Consider the following 20,862-nt stretch of genomic DNA (forward strand, 5'->3'; position numbering starts at 1 on the left):
AATAGGTCCTTGCATCTTGACACCTTCCCAAAATACCCCACAGAAGAAAGGGTCGGTTGCATCCACGCTCCTAATCAAACACCTCGGAAAGCCAAACTTTGTCCCAAAATATCTCACCCACAGCTTGTATCGTTTGTTTCCTCTCAAACAAAATAACTTGCACAACCCCACTTCAGAGCAAACGTTCTCGTACGAAGCCCACAAAACACCAAAATGTCCCCTAAAGAAAGGCCTCTGTCTGGCTCTGAAGGGAAAACACAATCTGTCCACAGAGAGAAAAACACTTTTCAAGAAGCCAGTGTTTTTTAGAATTCACGGGGGAAAAAAAGCGTGGAAAACACATTTGCCTCGTTCTTTCACAATTCGTTTCACTGCTCTATGATCATTTCAGCTGTAGGAGTGTCAGTGTGATGAGATGCCTGGACGTCACAGGGGGAATTTTTGTAACTAGGACGAGCCGATAAAAGCAAGTAGCAGTAGTTGTGGTGTCAAAACAACAGATACGAGGAAGAAAAATGATGCCAAAAGTCTTGAAATTGACCAGAAAGTGCAGCAATCTCATTGAGCTGGGAAAGGAAGTCTGATGATCTTACTGTAACTAGGTTGTCTTTGTAGTGGGGTCTGCAGGGTGCTAAGAGGGGGCCCTGTTTTCCATGTGCACTGTACATACTCAGTAGTCCTCTTCAGGCAGGCTGTCAGTATGTGGAGCAGCCGTACAGGGCCTTGGCTTCCAGCTTTCTGTTCTGTTCTTTTCACAGAGCTGACAAATTTGTTGGGGTTTGAGCTGTAGCATCTGTTGCTTTGAGGGGGCCTGCTATTTATCAAACTGAAGTGGAGTCTGCTGGGAGCCCAACGGGAAAGAAACATGGCTTACTATATAGGTTACCCCCCCTTCTTCTCCCTCTCTTTTACCCTCGGCCCTGTGTTGCCTCGCTCTGTCTGAAATGTTATTCTGAGCTGTGTTTGTGCGAAGGGACTAACTAGGGGGGTGGGTGGGAGGTACTGAAGGAGGGAAGGGATTGAAGAGGGAAAATAAGAAATATAGGATATGACATACAGTATATTCTGTGACTCCCTCCCTATAGTGTTGCAGTTAAATCCATAAAAATAAATAATTTCTTACAGATTGAGTTCCTAAACTTGGCACCCCAATGTTGCTTTTGAATAACTCTGTTGCAATAGTTAGATACTGAGATGCAGTTTGTCCCCCGGCTTTTCAGGAATCCACCAGTGCGTTCTTAGAAAGACTGAAATGAGGGAGAGAAAAAAATAGTTGGATCAATCCCAGAAGCCTCGGAGCAATAAAAGAAGGTTTTGTTGTTTGTTTTTGTGTCGTTTCGGAGACTCACAGGCCACAGACAAGTTTTGCATTACAAGACTTGTCATCACAGGAACATATTGCGGTAATTCCTCACCTTTTTGACAATTTAGCGATCTGCTACATACATTCTCACACAAACACACTGACACTCTTCTCTCTGAGACGAGTGATGCGTCAGGCCGCCCTCAGGCGTGACTCCTGCTTCGACCACATTGTTCTGAACCGTCCCATTGACAAAAAACAAGGTTCAGGGGACACTATTTTAAGGCGATGATGAAAGGCAATGAGGAAAAATATTAACAAAAGAGTCAAGGAACAGGGAAAGGTGGGTGGAAGAGAGTGGAAAGACAAGTATTCATTGACAGGACAGAAGTCAACAGCTTGACAGAAAACCCCGGAGGCAGGACTCGGTGAACTACTGTGTCAGGTAAACAGGAAATGAGGTTACATAACTAACTTTTAATAATACAGTCTCTTAGTCTATTGACCTCTCACACCATAAAAAATCTCCTTTTTTTTTTGATTTTTTTCTTTCCCTGTCACTTTTGCTTCTTGCTTTTCTTTGAACCTCTTTCTCTTTTCCCTCTCTCCTGACTGTGATGTAACTCTCTCTAACAAACGAAGGAAGGAGGTGCTCTCTGCCGCGCGCACAGAGGCTCCATTCATACGGAGTTGTTTTCAAAACTTTACATATTTTTTGCACAAGAGCACAAATAGCTCACATTTTTCTCCCGCATCTGCCGGCCGGCCGCAGCCAATAACTCCTTTTATTTATGTAAGTTGAGTCTTGTTATGGGTTTAGCTGCCCCAAAACATGCCTCCTGACACGCTACAGAAAATGGAAGACGGAGAAAATGCTGGGCTGTTTTTTTCCCCCCTCCGTTAACATGGGCTGGGACGAGAAAAGAATACAAACAGTTTTTTGCACACAGGCTAGAGGCTCTTCCTCCTCCTCTCTCTCTCTCTATCTCGCTCTCTCTCTCTCTCTCTCTCTCTCTTTCTTTTTCGCTCTGTCCTCTTTTGCACACCCACACACACTTCTGCATTCTCTCCAATCAAAACGTTCATGCTGAGAGGCAGCAACTGGTCAACAGGATGTGAAACCCTCCTTTCTGCTTTTTCCTTTTCTTCTTCTTGTCAGTATTGACCTTTCCTCTACTTTTGCCTTTTCTGCACTAAAGCTCACCCCCAGTTTGTTCGGTTGATTTTTCGTCCTGTGGCATTTCGACTAACAGCAATACCCTCTGCGTCTTGCACGGAGCACATCTGGGTCTTGTAAACTTTCCATTTCTGCATTTAAGTCTGTGCAGACTTGCAGATAATCTCTGTCCAGCTCATTTGCTTTATGTGGCTGAGTCATTCCCATGTACTCGGGGAAAGGTGTATGCTGGGAGGCAGTGAACACTCTGCTGAGTCTCCCCCCCTCACCCCTCCCTCATGACTGGTGTTAGTGGAAGGGAAGATGACCATCTGCTGCCCCAGTTGCCCAGTGACTGGACAACAGCCTTCCCTTATGGCACAGTTCCACTGTCCATTGTCTCCGTGTCCGTGTCCGTGTGTGTGTGTGTGTGTGTGTGTGTGTGTGTGTGTGTGTGTGTGTGTGTGTGTGTGTGTGTGTGTGTGTGTGTGTGTGTGTGTGTGTGTGTGTGTGTGTGTGTGTGTGTGTGTGTGTGTGTGTGTGTGTGTGTGTGTGTGTGTGTGTGTGTGTGTGTGTGTGTGTGTGTGTGTGTGTGTGTGTGTGTGTGTGTGTGTGTGTGTGTGTGTGTGTGTCGACCTCAAGGAGAACCAAGTATTGTGTGAAGCTTTCCTGTGGGGGTCCCGCAGAGAACGCACCCTCACCCAGCAGGACGGCACTCTGTGCTGCGAGCTGTTAGATGACTCGGCCTTACAGCCAGGTTAGTGGAGGGTCAGAGATTCATAAGGCTATAGGCCAAGACGTTGCTCGGGTGCACAAGAGAATAGATTTCCTCTCCAGACGTGTGTGCATGATCGCACACACATCCATGCACACTATTGTTATGGATCTCATCATTAGCCTTGAAAACATTAGGAAAACGTTGTGTGCAGAAGGAGGGGAGATGTAAAATCTGTCATAGGAAAAACTAGAAGGGAAGATCTCCGCTAAGGTCGTGACCTATGTCGCATTGTTAACGATAGTTTCTTTATGTATCCGCACCTGATTCAGATCTGCTCCACACTTTATGGGTTCTTCCTTGGCCATTGCTACACCCTTCCACCAATTTTCATGAAAACCGGAGTCGATTTTCCGTAATCGTGCCGACAAACAAAGCAAAACGAAAACATTAAATTCCCGGCAGAGGTACTGAAAGCATTAACTGCCTTTTTAAAGGGGAGTTTAATACATTTTAATCGGAAGCATAACCATTTTTATATTATTCATGTGATCTCGGAGCTGAACTTCACTTTGTATCCCCCCCCTGGGGCATTTGGGGTCTCTGCAGGTGAGGGCACAGTGAAGGTGAGAGGAGGTTGCCTTGTTATCTCACTGTTCATGTTTTGTTTTACCAAAACAAAGTAACGCTAAAAAATGCTGTGGCTAACCCAACAAAAGAAATAAACAGCACTTTATGTGATACTGAAACCCAATCCAGTCGGTGTAGAGAAAGAAATATACCTACTCAGCAAATGCATCTTTATCTTCGACACCTCAGGAGTTTCACACGCTGCTTTTTTCTCTTTTCTGCATCTGAAATCGAGAACAAGAGTCCGCTTTTAACTCTTCCGATCACACATTTCTCTCCGGCTTTATTTAGTTAGTGTGATTTGAAAGTGTTGTTTGATTTTCTCACCCTCTGTTTCTCATTTCTCTGTCGTTTCTTCTCCTTCCTGTTGCACACTGTCTCTCTCACACTCAGGTGATGTTTGACTGTACTGATCTCTGTTACTCATTATCCCTCATCCAGTCCTGACAGTTAGCTGCTCTTCCCCTGCTCGCCTTGGCAGGAGCACAGCTGCAATCTGAGAGCCTCATGACGCTGAACTTCTCCTCCCAGACATTTAGCCAGGAAAACAAGCCTGGAGCCATGCATTTCTTTCCCCCGCTGCTTAGCTAGAAGAATCTTGTGATCACATCCAGCTACAGATTTGTCAATGGTGCTTAAAGCTCATAACACATAGACGCTATTTTATGGGTGACAGAAATTACAAGGAGCTCTTTGGGTCATGCCAAATGCCTGTGTGTGGTTCAAAATGCTGTTGGTTACGTTTTTAATTACATTTTGAACCCTAAATGTTGCCTTTATTGCTTAATAATATGCAGTAGATTGAGAATAAAGGTTGATCAATGTTCCTGAGGAAAGCAGGGGGATCTTGGAGATTTGCGGATTGTGGTTGAGCCATGCATGCTCCTTTGATTTGAAGGTGTGTGTGTGTGGGAAACCTGGCAGAAATCCCTTTTAGGCTTTAACACACCGCTGTGGTCGCCTCTAATCCCTTAATGGGCTGACTCTGCACTGAAGCCGCACAAATACTGTTCCCCTCGGTGAAAACGGTGACAGAGGGTTTGTTTCTGTTAATGCTCCCCATGTATGTGCTCTGCATTACAGTGTGTGCATTAGTTGTGTGTAGTGTGTGTGTGCCTCCTCAGGTGAGTGGGCACAGATAGGTAATCTAGTGTACAGAGTCATCGATTTTCCCGCTGCACAGGAAGTGGCTGGTTATTGATTCTCAGAGACAATGATGTCACTCCAGACGGTGTGGGCTGTTTGCTTATCCATGATAAGGTACGAGGCGCTTTCTCCCCACACACTGGTCAAATAATCCTCTTTACCTTTTATCACTCTTCTCCCATCACTCTTTCCACCCTCCATCTTTTCATTCATTGTGAATGCTCTCTTTAACTCCCCACGTCCATTATGTGTGACATAATCGCTGATGAGGGACGTCAGCTGTAAGAGTCATGCATTTACTAATCTTTAGTAGATAATAAAAGTTGTTATTAAATAGTCAAATATGACCGGATGCCAACGTTTTCTTTGCGAGTAAATATGTATATGTACATTGTAATTTAGATAAATTGTCCTTTGTTTGATACACTTGATGCACATAAAAGCACAACATTATTTTAAGAGAAATTCCATCTCTCAGTAGTTAAAAAGGCCTAAGGAATAAATGTACTTTTTTTCGCTGTTGGGTGAAAACTCTGCTTCATCATGATGATATTGTCCTTTTTCTTCCTCTTTTCAAAGCATTGGATAGTTTCGTTTCTACTGAGTTTGTCACGCAACTATGCAAAGGTTGCTGAGTTGGCTAAACCATGTCCTATTACTGCTTATCAACTCCTTAATAGATTAATCCTGTTTTATCAAACATGACACCAATAGGAAGACTGCCAGTTAACACTATAATGTCCACCTTTATGAATCAGCTCCCAGCATATAACAGGTTGCCTGTGAACAAATGTATGAAGATTTCAAATCAAGCCAATCATAAAAGTAACAACTTTATAATTTCAACCCAGAAATGTGCTTGTTTCATGGATTTACGAAATGACTAAAATAAGGTCATCACAGTATATTCAGTGAACGCTACACTGGACAGAAGCCATCTGACCTCCTGATTATATCTGACACTTCAAAGTTAGAGAGATATTAGAATCGGACTTGAGTCCCCAAGGGGAACGATACACAAAAGAGTTTCAGCCATTGGTTTGTTCTTTTCTTGGTCCAACAGGCCTGTAATTGATTAACTACAGAGCAAATATGTCCAACACTACCTGTGGCATGAGCCAGAGGACCACACACACACACACACACACACACACACACACACACACACACACACACACACTTCTGTCAGGGTTACGAGGTCCATGGAGAGTTTGTAAAAGTGACGAACAAGCGTACACACAAGCCCACTATATTTTTAAAGGGATAGTTAAAAAAGGGTTATGATAAACATTTTTTTTAAACACAACAAAAAATGCACAGATATTGTAAACTGTATATCGTGCTTATAGCGCATTCATTTCCCCTGAAACTTGGATTCAACCATCTTCATTATTTTATTATTTTACAGTGTTTAAATGTTTGAGTCATTACTCATTTGTTGCGTAACTAGTAGGATGTATTTTAATACAAGAACATAATGTGCTTTGTGCATTTTATCAGTGTTGTTTTGGACAGTACAAATACACGTTTTTTTTGTCATGTGCTTATATTTGAGGAACTCACTGGGTGTATTCTGAAAACATGCATGTACATGTACTATTTTCAAGTTTCTGTATGTTGTTTGAGTATGTTGCTACTTGTCCCTTTTCTGTGTGCACACAAGGAGTCTGCTTTGTGTATTTCCTGGTCCTCTGTTAGAAGTTTACCTTGTGATGCCAGACTCCACGTCTTTAATCTGTAAACAGTTTATTAGAAGGCAGGCCTACATACAGTATACTCTACTGTTATTCTTCTGTTGACCTTTCTCTGGCCAAGTGGTGTTTACCCAGAAGAGAAATACAATGATACAGTTAGTGCTTGGATGGAAAACATCCCATGTGCCTCACAACTCTGTATTTATAGTTTATTAGCCTTTAGAAAACCACAAGTGTAAGCAATGGATCACACTGTGTGTTTATCTGCTCTAGTGTTAGCATGTGACTCTCTAGCTTATAGCATTATCTCCAAAGCAAAGGAGCTTTTCATACTATATTGGTTTATAAGGTTACAGGTTGATAACAAAAACAAGACAGTAGATGTTCTAACTGGACACTGGTCCTCAATGCTTCGGAGTGTAGGGAAGCATCGGTAGGCTTCTCCTGCTCCTAATTGGATTTGGGGAAGTTTACACTCGAGCAACTTCAGCCAAACTCTATCAAGATCGCATTAGTTTGCAACGCACTGATTAGTCCTCACCCTAAAAGCATTTTCTCTTGTAACTTCACAACTGACAACCTCTGTGCTGCTTAATAATACTGGTGTGTATTGGCTCTACCCTGCGTTACAATAACATTGCTTGTCTTTTAAAGTTACTATTTGGAAAAAAATACTTGATATTTAACTATTTACAAGGACAGTGAAAAACATATTCTGGTCATGTTAATTTAAATGATGATTTCCACCTTCACTCTTTGCCTTGCTTCTTTTGTCTCTCAAAGTCATACGAAACATCACCGCCTTAATATCATCTCTGAAATAATTGTATATGTTCACTGACGACGGGCGAAGAGGACAGCGACCAAGGTGATCGAGTTTCCACCTAATCAGACATTTTATAAACAATTAAAAATTAATGGGGCAGTGGGCGTGACGTCCCACTCAAATGGGGTGCTGCCAGATATTTTGTTCTGCCATTCAGTACCGGGGCTCATTGCCTATTAACGAAGTAATAGGACACGGCCAAAATGTTTCTGAGGGCAGCGATTAGGCCATATCACTTCCTCCCCCCTAAAGTACAGCAGTATCACATCCACTCTAAACTGCAATCAAAATGCATCCTGGTGAAGGTTACAGATTGAGGAGATAGATGGTGGAAAAAGAGAAGTGAAAATGGCGTTTAAAAAAAGAAAACAACTGCAAGCTTCTAATCTTTGCTGCAGCCTCAATTATGTAATCCAGCAGACTTTATCAGTGTTTTTGTGTAAGCTGTTCACACTAGGGTTGCGTTCCGATAATTCAAAAATCAGCTCCTAAATTCTAACCCTATCTCCTATTCCTTGACCTCTGAGTGAAACGTCACGGAGTTAAGGGATAGTGGATAGGAGAATTCAAAAGGATTTAGGAGAAGAGACTGCGGTGCTTTAGAGAATCCGAATGCACTTTCACTATCAGACGTGTTTATGATGCGCCAGCGGACGTCATGAATGTGCGCCTGCTGCTGTGGGGAAACTATGGAAACTACAGTTTTCTATACAGCGGACTACAACATGGATCTATAATAAGAACGAGGGACTACTGTAAACTCCTCTAGAGACTCTGCACCGTGCTCTGATGCTGTTGTCACCCTCTCCCTCCGGTCCACATTAATACAAATGACAAATGTATTTATTATAAACGTTAGTCCTTAACATCTATCACTGTGTATATCACCATTCAAACATCTTTTAAAAGTTGAACAAACCCCACAGCTCAGTAAAGACTGTGAAATGTTGACTTTATTTGATCATTTCAGTAAAAACTAACGTTCATATTTCTCTTTTTGATTATTATACTGATGAACGTTCAGAACAAAGCACTTTGGCAACTTACCACATACGTTTTTAAAATGCTTAATAAGCACGGTAACTTTCATGATATCATTTCTCGGTCATAATCGGTTGTTTCCGTGAACGGCCGACTGTTGAGTGAAGGCAAATGCTGTGGCTGCAAGGCATTGTGGGGCAGCATTTTCTCCTCTCCTTTCGTCAAGGGAGGTCCAGTGGTTCCTAAGCTAAAGGAAGTTTGAAACCTCCTTTCCTTTCATTTAGAGAATTGGAACGGCACTTATCATGGCTGCCACTGACGTACTTCCGGGTCATTTCTCTTGGTTAGGAAGGTTCCTAAGCTAAATGGACTATTGAAACGCAACCTTGGTCTCTGCTCTTCTTTTCTTCTGTTATTTAAAAAGAGTTCATTGACTCCCCTGTTTGGAAGGATAACACTTCTAGGTTCAATGGTTCATCAAGTTTTTATTGCCTTTGATTCATTGGCCCATCAGCCAAACCAGCCACTTTGATTGCTAGCTGGAGCGCCGTCTGCTGTAAAGTTGCTGTCGCGAACTTGTTGTTTATCGGCGTCTTCGGGAATGAATCACCTCCGTTCTGTACTCTCGCGGAGCCAGGTGAAGGGTCGGTTCTTTTGTTCTGGGTTTACAGTGCCCATTAAGAACTACAGGGTGATGATCAACAACTTTTTGGCCGGCTTCCCAGTGAGATCAGTCATTTTTTGCTCAGTCAGCACAGCCAAACTCTTGTCAGAGAGAGAAAAAAACAGCTGTGCATGCCAGGAGGCTCGCAGCAGCGTCAGAGCAGAGGGGCTCTTTTCTCTGGGGCTGGTGTAGGGTCAGCTTTGTTAGTGCCATGTTTCTAGATAACATAGATAACCGTACACTTTGCAACACTCTGAGTTTTGTCTTTTGAGCGTTTTTCATTGATTCTGTGCTGGCAGTGTCATATCATGCTAAAGATAGCAGAGGAAGGGTTTGGTATATTCTGTTTTTCCATAGGAACTTTTTCCTTGCATGTTGTATTGTGACAGCTGCCCCCTCCCTGTTAGAATAACATCCCCGGGAACTCACTCTTCCTCACATGCACACAGGGGTTGCAGGCCAACGCCTTTTCTCCTGTATTGTAACCCACTGTACATTCATATTATTTAGGGAATTGTGCTTGTTTACTCCTGGCACCGTATAATTATAAAAGAGAGGTTATCTTTTGTCCCAGATATACCTCAATGTGTAGGTTTTTCTTTTCTCTTTTCCCTGAGGTCTCTGCAGTTCCTCTGCATTTCATAGAAATCCAAGGAACGCTGCTTCCTCTCAGTGTTGGTCTGCGCTGGTCCAGGACCCGCTGGTCTGGGGGGGGGGGGGGTTGGGGGCCTCTCCTCTCAGGAAAGACGGCGCTTGGCGAGACTGCTTCACTCTGATAGCCTGCCAGAAAACACACAGATCAGAGAAGAGGCGACTGGGAAAAAAGGACCAAAGTGGCTCAAAGAAGGCCAAAAGCCAACTCTCGGCCATTAAGTTCCCACATTGATTCAACTTTGACTTTTATATCTTGACACAAAATGAAAATGGTTCAAATGATACTACATGAAACCCTAATTTCTCACTCTGAAGCTTATAATCAACAGGTTTAAAGACTTAGCAGCCGTTTCAGAGGTTTGTTACTGCTCTATAAGACAAGAGAAAAGTCTGCAGTCGGTTGTGGGCTGCTGGTCAGGTAAGGGTTAACCCTCCAGTTTGCTTAGTTAATGCTCTGTGATAGGTGAACAGGCTCGAGCTATGTTTGAAGAGTGGGGTGGGGGATACCCTCTTAGTCTGCAGTTTTCACTCTTTGTTCACAAGTTTAAAACTATCTATAGATCTGTAGTATTTAAAAGTATTGATTTGCTTTCAAAAACACTCACAGCTGGTGTGAGTTAATTTGTTTACATGGAGAAAAAAGAGTTGTTGCTGTTTTGAGCCTCGGGGCAAAAATTATACATGTGGTTTTTAGTTTGCTGTGCAGTTAGGAGACTTTCAATTTCCTACTTGTTGCAAAAACTCTAACAGAACAAGTTATAACTAAACAAATACATAAGTTATCTTTCTGTGAAACAAACCAGATTGGTTTGTTCAGGAAACTTCATACCTCGGCCAAACTTTTTTCTGTTTTCCTTTACTTTTTTTCAGAGAAACAAGAGAGGCAGAAAGAGAGGGCAGAGAAGATTGGTTCCTGTAACTGTTGTTCTGCCCCCTGATTGGTGGAAGCCTGTTGCTAGGCTTATGTCAGTGTTCGAGGGTTTTCTGCTTCCTCTCCTCTGTGCACTGATAGGTTGGAGTTGAACTGCTCTGGTGGACTCCTGCCACTTGTTGAACATCCCCACAGTTTTTGCGGTTCCCTTCGCGACTTACTGCATGAGAAAACACAGCAGCCGCAGCCCTGAGACACATATGTGCAGAGTTTAAGTCTGGCACGGCTTCCTCTCCCTGTTTTTTAATCTTATTAACTTTAATCATCCTCTTTATTGGTTTAAGCCTGTTGTTAATTCAGCTCCACACTCATTAAGGAAAATCCACCACTTTTGTGAGCATTTGAGAAAGTAGCTGCCATACTTTCTTACTTATAAAAAGTTTAGTGAACTGATTCTTGATGGAAGACAGTTGGACCTTAATGAAACCGCTTCGTTGCTTTAAAACTACTCTTTTTTTTTTTTCTTTTCACTTTATCTTTTTTCTACCGTAATCCTCATAACTTGGCTGTAAAATGTTGGAGCGATATGAAAGCTGTTGCATATCTGTTTGTGCATTTCTCTGTACCTTCAATTCCTCATTTGCAGCGTCACTTATTGAACTTGCTACTACACGTCACTTAACATGGTTTCACTCTTTGATGCGCGATGTTTTTCACGCTTTGAAAACTATGTTCTGAATGTGAACAGACAGAAGACTCACACTTTGTAGATTTGAAGGCTGTAGGCTCTGACAAAAACATGACAGGGATCAGCTTGGATTAAAGTTGAACAAGAAGTTAAAATGTCTTCTGAAAGCACTCATGGAGCACAACACAGTCCTTTTTCCAACCAAAATGTGGCAGAATTCACATTCCGCCTCCTTTAAAAGTACATCAACTAATGTTGACATTGGATATGGATATTATATTGGATATGGATATTATATTGGATATGGATATCAGATGCCAAGACTTTGACTGTGACAATCATGACTTTTAATCTTAATGATGATATATGTTTTTGAAGGTTAATAATAGTCTAAGAGAAGTGGAAATGTGTCCATTGATCAGGCCTTTTTTCTAATAGATCACTATCTGATGACAAACACACTGTAAAACTAATCTGAGATGATTCCTGTTGTTTCCAGAGACTTCTCTTCTAATGTTGTCCATGCACACACACACACACACACACACACACACACACACACACACACACACACACACACACACACACACACACACACACACAGTTGCATATCCAGGTGTCACAGTGGCTTAGTGGCAATCCTGCAGCTAAAAGGTCACTGGTTTATCTCCTGCAACCACTAATGAGTCTATCAGACACTGTTGTTTAGTTAGTATAAACACCCAAGTAACAGTATGTTCAGAGAAGTTTGAGTATTCCCTTACAGCGCAGGTGTACTTCAGGCACCTGCGTGGTGTGGTTTTATATGTCACACAATGTTCTGAATCCGCTTCAGAAGACACCGCAAAGTCTTACAGTTTGCAATACAAGCCTGGTTTTTATGCATTGACGTCTAAAGTTAAATATTTTTTCATGTTCCCTTGAAATGTGTCAACACCAGAGACATGAAGTCCAAGTGTGCAGACAGTTTTGGCACACTTATCTAAAGATACAGGGATTGGAACTTTCATTGTTTTCATTTAATTGTTTATTTAAACCGGGACAGTGCACATTAATGAACATTTTAAACAAAATAATGCTTTTAAATTAGCATTATTTTGGATGTGAACTGGATGTATATTTGGACAAAACCTTAACTCAAGGGTCACAAATAACAATTTTCTGGAGCCTTCTAGATCCAGAATTTAGTGTTTTGAGTATCATCAGGCACAATTATTATGATTCCTTGTATTCTTTTTTTTTACGGTTTGCTTTTGCACAATTCAGCTCTTAATAAAAATATTTTATGATTTGCAACTAAGACCAAAGCGAGCCTTGATCTAGGAAGGAGCAGATATATCTGGATCACTGCACACACAGAGATACTCCTGATGTGAGTACAGTAAAGCTCACAGAGGAGTCAGTGCGTGCTCTCTGACAATAGTGTTTGGCCTGTCCGCGAGGCCGGACCCCCGAGCCTAAGCGCTTTTATGTCAAAAGGTTTGGTGTGTCGTAAGCCCTAACGCTGACCAGCCTCTTCTGCAGCTTTGCTGAGCCATGGGGCTCCCTGCAGCCCTGGGAGTGCTGACTCCAGCCCTGGGAACATGTTTACCGCTGCCCCGCACCCCAGCCTGTGGCATCAGAAGAGGGACCAGGGAGGGGGGGTGGCGTTGGCTAGAGCCACACAATGAACCTGCTGAATACTGTGCTATCTAACCGTCAGTGCTGGGGACTTGAGGTTGGTTGCCAAACGGGCCGGTCAGGCTCTTCATCGGGTGGCAGACACATTTTCCATGGCTCACCATTCCCTTATCATAACCAAATGTAAATTGTTTGTCAGGTTTTTACCGGGTTCACAGTTCACATCAACTATTCCGTTGCTAGTTGTTGCAGGAAGGATGAACTAAAACACTGTATCTCATAAAATGTGCCACTCTCTCCAAACAATCTGAACTATTGTGTTGTTTCCATTGTGAAATCGCCAAAGGTATTTCTGTTTGCTAGGGAAACGTGTTGTTTTGAAACCCTACACAAAACGCACAAATATGCATGTGTGTGTGTGTGTGTGTGTGTGTGTGTGTGTGTGTGTGTGTGTGTGCACACACACTTTTCAATATGTGGATGCTTTTCTAATGTGGTCACTGGCCATCCACAGAGGAAATAAGACTTGAAATCGGGCTTTTACATGTAATTACAATCGTTTATCTCTTGTTTACCAGGTACCAAGTAATCTGCTTCTGGTACAAATCGTTTTCACATCCAGACCTGATATACAGTAAGGAGGCTTTTATAATGTGATATAAAATGTGTGGTACACAGTGTTGTTTTTCCAGTACATCTCATCTGATATCATTCTGAGTAATTATTGACTTTTATCCACCGCGGTGTGATAAACCAGTTAAACACTGTTCCAATGAAAGTGTTTTTGCCAAGCTGGGAGAAACAAAGCCAGAAGAGCAGCCTTTCTTGTCTGCCCTCTCCTAGCTTTTAAAGGCCTCCTTCAGCTGTGGCTGATAGGTGGATCACATTATTTGTGGTCTGATAGGCTGCGGTGCCTCTAACTGAAGGCTGTTGTTGTTGCAGCGGGTCCTGCAGCTATCTGTCTCGCTGATGCTAATCTATGCACAGCAGACCTCTACCTTCTTCTGCTGTTCACCAAGGACAGACGGGGGCTAACTCCCCCCACCCCCCAGTGCTGCAAGACGCCAATAGGGGGACTTGCTGCTGCCTGCAAGAGCTGGCTTTGAGATGTTGTTTTCACTGAATGCACATTACCCAGATGGACACACAGATACTACAAACAAACATGCATCTTTTCCAGCAACATTTGCCAACGTTACAGAAAACTATTTCTAGAATTCATGCAGAGTAGTTTCTCCATATATGGTAATTGTTTTAAGTATTGATTGGAGGGGAAAACAAGCAAGTAATCTTCTTGAATGGATTACAGCCAACATTTAGCATACAGGGTGCAATGCATTGCAGTAAATTCAATCATGATCAATGGCAATGTGGAACAAAAGGAGAGAGAAGTGATGATGTTTTCTTAGAGGGGGGATTGTTCTCTCTGCTCACGTTTAGGACCCCCCTCTCCCTCTTCACGCGTAGCTCCGCCTACCCGTGCTCCTCCCGCCACCATTGGCTGCTGCGAGGCTGTTTTCGCCTCCTGATTGGCCGCTGAGCACGTCAATCAAACGAGCCTCGACTTATTTACCGAATGTATGAGCGAGAGAGGACGGTATTCTGCTGTAGGGCTGCAACAGCTGACTGCCGAGCACTTTACCCAGTGCCTCAAGGAACAAAGAGAGAAGGAAACAGCCATCAAGAAAACCTTTTTTTACATTTTTATTCATTTGAAATAATCAAAGTGCAGCGAAGACACGCGATGAGGCACGCGGTCGCACCGGCAGAAAGCGTGGAAAATAATTATTTTGCCGTGACAAACCTGTTAAAGATATGTACCCATTGTGAAAGACTAAGCAAAAAGGTAAGAGGAATAAAAAGGCTACATGAACAAATATCACCCCTCTGAATATCACTGCTTTTATATCCTAAACATGACAAAGAGTTTTTGAAAACATTGTCACATTATTGGTGTTTTTAGGCGACGTTTTCCCTTTGAACAAACAAGCTGCAGTGCAGTCTTTTGTGCAGGCTTGTTTACGACAAGAAGAGTTTCAGTCAGTATCGGTCAATAACATCGTTTCTGGGTTTAATTTCTTTGATAATTTCAGAATCAATATTCTAGACACGTAAATAACACGTTCATGTGCTTGTTTTAACTCCGTGTCATTTGTGAATTATATACATTTCGCCGGTCATTCATTCATCTGCTTCATTGTCAGCTGCGGGACGGTGTCCGCTACTGGACATGTCTCGACAAGCAGCGGAAAGTTACAGGACGAGATAGAGACAAAGTTCTGGTTGTTTTTTAATGTTTTATGAAGGCAACGTTTGTGTTTGGATTCCTCATTAATTATGAAGCGTTAGAGTTTAATTCTAATTTAATGTATTCATGTTTTTTTCTGTTTTGTTGAGTTGTATTTACTTCCACAATGGCGAAAATCTTAAATCGCCCTTTTGGATTTCTCTCTGTAAAACAGTAGCCTACGGATGACTGTTATTAACTTCATATTTACTGGTGGCAGACAAATGATACTTCTCTGATTTCTCACACTGGTGAAGCAACACAGTGACGACATTAGAGAAAATAAATAAAAAGTGAGAAAAAATGATCGCTGGCAAGCGGTGCTAAGAGCTTCTCCTCAGCTTTCCTGTGGTATTAAAGTGCATGTTCTGTTTCTTTTTGTCTTGCAGGACTTGGGAGTTAGAATCCCAAGACCCTTAGGAAACGGACCAAGCAGATTTATCCCTGAAAAAGAGGTAAGAGACAGTCTGTTAACTCAATAGTGACTCACTTGCAATTAGGACTTTTAACTCTAATTTAAAATCAAATGTATTAATTAAACTCGTATTTTGTTCTGTTAGATCCTGGAAGTCAGTAAAGTGGACGCCAGGACACAGTCGATATTTGAGGATGCGTTTGCAGCCCTCGGTCGCCTCGACAACATTTCTCTGGTGATGGGCTTCCACCCACAGTACCTGGGGAGTTTCCTCCGGACGCAGCACTACCTGCTGCAGATGGACGGGCCCCTCTCTTTGCACTACCGACACTACATCGGCATTATGGTAGGATCCGGTTTAACCTCTGATATCATCTCTGCATCTTGTTTAACTGTTGTATGTCAAGCTGTTAAACATCTCGTGGTTGACATCTTGTTCTGTGATCCTGCAGGCGGCAGCTAGACACCAGTGTTCCTACTTGGTGAACCTCCACGTGAACGACTTCCTCCAGGTCGGGGGGGATCCCAAGTGGCTGAACGGCCTGGATGAAGCCCCGCAGAAGCTCCAGCAGCTCGGGGAACTCAACAAAATCCTGGCCCACCGACCATGGCTTCTCACCAAGGAACACATTGAGGTGAGAGGAAGGGCATGTTGGGGGAGGGACATTAAGAGTGTTATGCAACAGGCTGAGGTCAGAGGTGGAGGGGGTGTAGCTGCAGCTGTACAACTTTGAAGGGGTTTAGGAAAATGACAGTGGAGGTATAGTGAAAAAGGGATGGGGTTAAGACTGGAAATCAAACATAAATAGGATAGGAAGGATGAAAGCACCTTTTCCACTTCTGTTGTCATCTTTTTAGGCTCCAGTTGTCAAGACTAACTTTATTTTACATCATTTTTTCCAGCGCCTTCTGAAGGCAGAAGAGCACAGCTGGTCCCTTGCAGAGTTAATCCACGCCGTGGTCCTCCTCACACACTACCACTCCCTCGCCTCCTTCACTTTCGGCTGCGGCATCACGACGGAGATCCACTGCAACGGCGGGCACACTTTCAGACCGCCCTCCCTCAGCCAGTACTGCGTCTGTGACATTGCCAATGGCAACGGTCATTCCATTCATCACAACGATTCGCTTGGCAACCAGGTGAGTGGTGGAGGATGATGTGTGAGCTGGAGCATGTCAGGGGTTTCTTATTGGGGTGTAAAACTTAAAGCGGAACACCAGTATATTATTTCCATGGCTTAGAGAAATGTAATTATATTGGTACATCAGATTTTTCTGAAAGTATGAAACAGGAGAAGTATAATACTTGTTGGTCATCATTATAAAGTGTTGAGCTGCTCCATACACAAAGACTGGCAGACTAATTTTTTCTGGACACACATACACACAATGTCAGTTTTCTTTTTTTGTCCCCCTATACTCATTATGTAACATTTTATATATTTCCCCATTAATTGTCTATAGAGTATTTGTACTTGATGACATCAAAATATGTAGATTTAAAACTGGGAGTGTTCATGTTAACCAATGTATTTTAACTGTCGTAGACCAGAAGAATACCAATTATGATTTTTTTTTTTGCGCTAACATGTTTGAAGCATCTGATTTGAAAATGCTCCTCGTAGGACTTTTCCTGATTTGCTTTCTCTTTGTTTCTGTAGGAGTTATGCGGTGAGGTGGAGGTGCTGATGGAGCGCATGAAGCAGCTGCAGGAGTGCGACGATGAGGAGGCGAGTCAGGAGGAGATGGCGACTCGCTTTGAGAGGGAGAAGACCGAGAGCATGCTGGTGGTTACAGCGGAGGACGAGGAGTGTGTCCCTTCCAGAGACATCTCCCGACACTTTGAGGACCCCAGCTATGGCTACAAGGACTTCTCCAGGAGGGGGGAGCACGTGCCCACATTCAGAGTGCAGGTAGAGATCAGATACAGCATGGATGTAGAGAACAGTACGCTCAAACAACGGTCCACATCTTATTAACTTCGTATCTCTGCAGGACTACAGCTGGGAGGACCATGGCTTCTCTCTGGTGAACCGGCTGTACCCTGATGTTGGTCAGATGCTGGACGAGAAGTTCCAGATGGCCTACAATCTGACGTACAACACCATGGCAACACACAAGGATGTGGACACCAGCATGCTGCGCCGGGCCATCTGGAACTACATCCACTGCATGTTCGGCATCAGGTCAGTCACTGGACACTCAGGAGGACATGTTGTCTTTTTTTATGACCTATATTTTGTAACCTGACCCGTTATGTGTTTTCTAACGCTGTGTCTCTGTGCTCTTCAGGTATGATGACTACGATTACGGGGAGATAAATCAGCTTCTGGACCGTAGCTTTAAAATCTATATCAAGACTATGGTGTGTAGTCCTGAGAAGACCACCAAACGAATGTATGAGAGCTTCTGGAGGCAGTTTCAGCACTCCGAGAAGGTAAGATCGTGATTCATCCTGGTGTGTAGCAGCTCTTTTAATTCTGTCTTAATGTTCAGCGTCTAATAGGTGTCTCTTGTTTCTCCTGCAGGTCCACGTTAATCTGCTTCTTATGGAAGCGCGAATGCAGGCGGAACTGTTATATGCTCTGAGAGCGATCACCCGCTACATGACATGAAGTGCTTTTGGCGTTTTTATCGTTGTCTTTTGACTGTCTTTGTCGTTGCTCATAATGGGACACTTCAAGAAAAAGAAAAAAAAAGAATATGAAAGTGGGGGGAACGTGAAAAGCCCTGGGTTGTGACGGCGCTTGTTGGATGGATGTTGAGAAGAGGATCAGAACAAATTTAAAGAAAAGAACTGAAGTCCTCTCAGACTGGATACACAAGCTCGTGTTGCCTGCAGTGCCAAAACTGACCAAGAGAGGGCCGCCTGGAGCAAACTCCGGCTCTGCTCGGGGTTTGTTCCAGGGAGACGTTTCAGTGATCCAGCATATCTCTTCTGTCTCCTGGTAGAGTGAAGACCCACAGAAAAGCCCAGAAAGCTGTGCAGCCAGAAACAGTCTGCACTTTGATTCTGTTGTCACTGTTATATTTGTTAGTTTCTTTAATATCTTTTTTCATTTTGTATTAAGGGAAGTTGTTGTCGATGTGGTTGCTTTTAGTGGTAACTGGAGATGGAAGCATTAACTTTGGGCGTTTTTTTTCCTTTATTTTTTGTATACGTGTGCCTGAACTATCCAGCACAGAGTTCATACGTGCTGATGCTGCTGCTCCCATGTTGTATTCAGCGGGGTCATATTGATCCCCAAATCAACCAACCAACCAACCAACCCCATTTTGTTCCCTGAACCCCCATCCATTAGAAATCCACTGCATTACTCCCTCTACCCCACTCCCATATCTCAAATGTCAATGTAAGCTAATCTAAGGAGGTGTGTGGAAAAAAACTCAAAGAACACTGTCTGAGCCCTTTTTTTGAGTTTGACTGTAAAATGTGTGTGTGTGTGTGTGTGTGTGTGTGTGTGTGTGTGTCCCAGAAATGATGGAGAAAAAAGTTTGTCTTTTAAATTTCATGTGTCAAAAAAAAAGCGAGGCACTTTGAAGGAACGCCTTCTTGCTTCTGCTGTAGCTCTGTTATTGTGAGATGACTGTTTATCATTTGTTGATGTTTTTTTTTTTTTCTGGTAATGGGGATGTTAAAAAAAAAAGAAAAAGCTAATCAAAAAGAAAGTTAGAAACCAGGTTTCCGGGGGGATTTGCTTCCGGTTGCCCTGACCACACATTATCTGTCTTCCGCTTATCCCAGCTGCCTGGTCATCCTAACACTTTCAAAGCTTTGGATTGTGAATTTACCAGTAAATGAATACCTCTTATGTTTTTCTCTATAAAACTTATAAGAAATGCTCTTTGGTGAGCAGAGACTCTTACCGGGCGCCGTGTTCCCTTTGTTTTGGGACCCGGGGCCCACACAGGGCCGACTGCGGTCGATTACCTGTTGAACGCAAAATGTTGTAGCTGTGCTTATTTCCCTGCTGGGGAAGTCTAACCAGTGCGAAAGAAGATTTTTTTTAAATTTTGAACAGAGGTGTGAAGCCTCTGCTGTTTTGTTTTTTGTTTACTAAAACCAGTAAAGTACTGCATTCTTCTGAGGGTGGATTGAGAGTCAGACAGGTGAATGAGTGAAGAGGAGGGTGATGATAAAAGAATGGTACATTTGGAAGTGGTTTGAGAGGAAGTGGAGGGTTTTTTTTCTTTCAAACTTCTGACTGATGTCAGTTACTGACACTTTTTATATGAAAATATATTAAAAAGATGAAAAAAACCAACTGATATTGAATTGTGTATCATTCGTAGTTTTCTCCTTAACAATTTGATTTCACTGCTTCATCGAGGAGATTATATTAGATGTGGAGAGGCCGACACAATTCAGGAATAAAAAACTCACAGCACAATCAGCATCGGTTCACTTCCACCGTTTGAGTTTAGAAAGTGAAATAATGGTGAGATGACTCATGAGAAGAGGTGGGGAGTTGTTCCATCCCCTTATGCTCCAACGTACACTCAGCTGTTTGATAATAAGGCTGACTTCGTCCACAACGATCTGAACTCAGCCTGTCATCAGTAAGGTCCCGGGACTCATGTATGACTCACTGAGAACCAGAGCCCTGCTCTGTGGAGTCGAAAGGTCAAAGTTTCTCTTTGCTCCTGACCAATAATTCGAGATAAGGGGGAATCCCTTGTAGGAAACTTTACCTCTCTTTTCTATTTGCCTCGCTATCACCTCACTGGGAAAAACCTACATTTCCCTGGTGAGGCTTGTTATCTGTCTGAAGTTCAGGGTGTTTCTTATCGAGGCCTGTGTGTTTTGTTCTCACTCACCAGAGAAACTTAGTGTTATCCTAAACTGCCTTCACTTTTTCGGTTCCTCCAGATGATAAATGAAAAAGGAAACCTTGGCATCAGCCAGCCGGCTGTATTTCATATCAACGTGAGAAACTTAATGTGGAGAACAATGTTTGTTATTAGCTCTGGCTAAAGAATCATTTGGTGTTTTTTGAAACATCGGCTTGTCTTGTGGTTGTTTAAAGGTCTCTATAGTGTGAAAACTGGGGGAAATGACAATATGGGTCTTTACATTAAGTGCCATTTCTGATTTGTCTCAATGTAATAACCATGTGATTTTGAAATGCTGTACTTTAGGTGTACTTGGTGTATCTTGTAAGCACTGCCTGGCCCCATATCTGTGTAATAAAAAAGGCCATGAGAAGCAAAC

General features: G+C 42.9%; 1 protein-coding gene across 2 annotated transcripts in view; it reads left to right on the forward strand.

Annotated features, from left to right (window-relative positions):
• Positions 1 to 19,919, forward strand: part of sesn1 (sestrin 1) — a 49,703-nt gene extending 29,784 nt beyond the window's left edge. The window contains exons 1-9 of one of the 2 annotated variants that reach the window (XM_079642810.1): positions 14,533 to 14,794; positions 15,625 to 15,690; positions 15,796 to 15,996; positions 16,103 to 16,285; positions 16,554 to 16,790; positions 17,312 to 17,563; positions 17,646 to 17,836; positions 17,943 to 18,087; positions 18,179 to 19,919. In XM_079642810.1, the coding sequence (XP_079498936.1) occupies positions 14,693 to 14,794; positions 15,625 to 15,690; positions 15,796 to 15,996; positions 16,103 to 16,285; positions 16,554 to 16,790; positions 17,312 to 17,563; positions 17,646 to 17,836; positions 17,943 to 18,087; positions 18,179 to 18,265 (1,464 nt within the window). In that variant the 5' untranslated portion in view covers positions 14,533 to 14,692 and the 3' untranslated portion in view covers positions 18,266 to 19,919. Of the gene's footprint in view, positions 1 to 14,532; positions 14,795 to 15,624; positions 15,691 to 15,795; positions 15,997 to 16,102; positions 16,286 to 16,553; positions 16,791 to 17,311; positions 17,564 to 17,645; positions 17,837 to 17,942; positions 18,088 to 18,178 lie in introns of those variants that run through there. The other variant, XM_079642811.1, reaches the window with a different exon arrangement.
• Positions 19,920 to 20,862: the final 943 nt, after the last annotated feature.

This window comes from Notothenia rossii, assembly GCF_949606895.1.
Source record: "Notothenia rossii genome assembly, chromosome: 8".
Taxonomy (NCBI): Eukaryota; Metazoa; Chordata; class Actinopteri; order Perciformes; family Nototheniidae; genus Notothenia; species Notothenia rossii.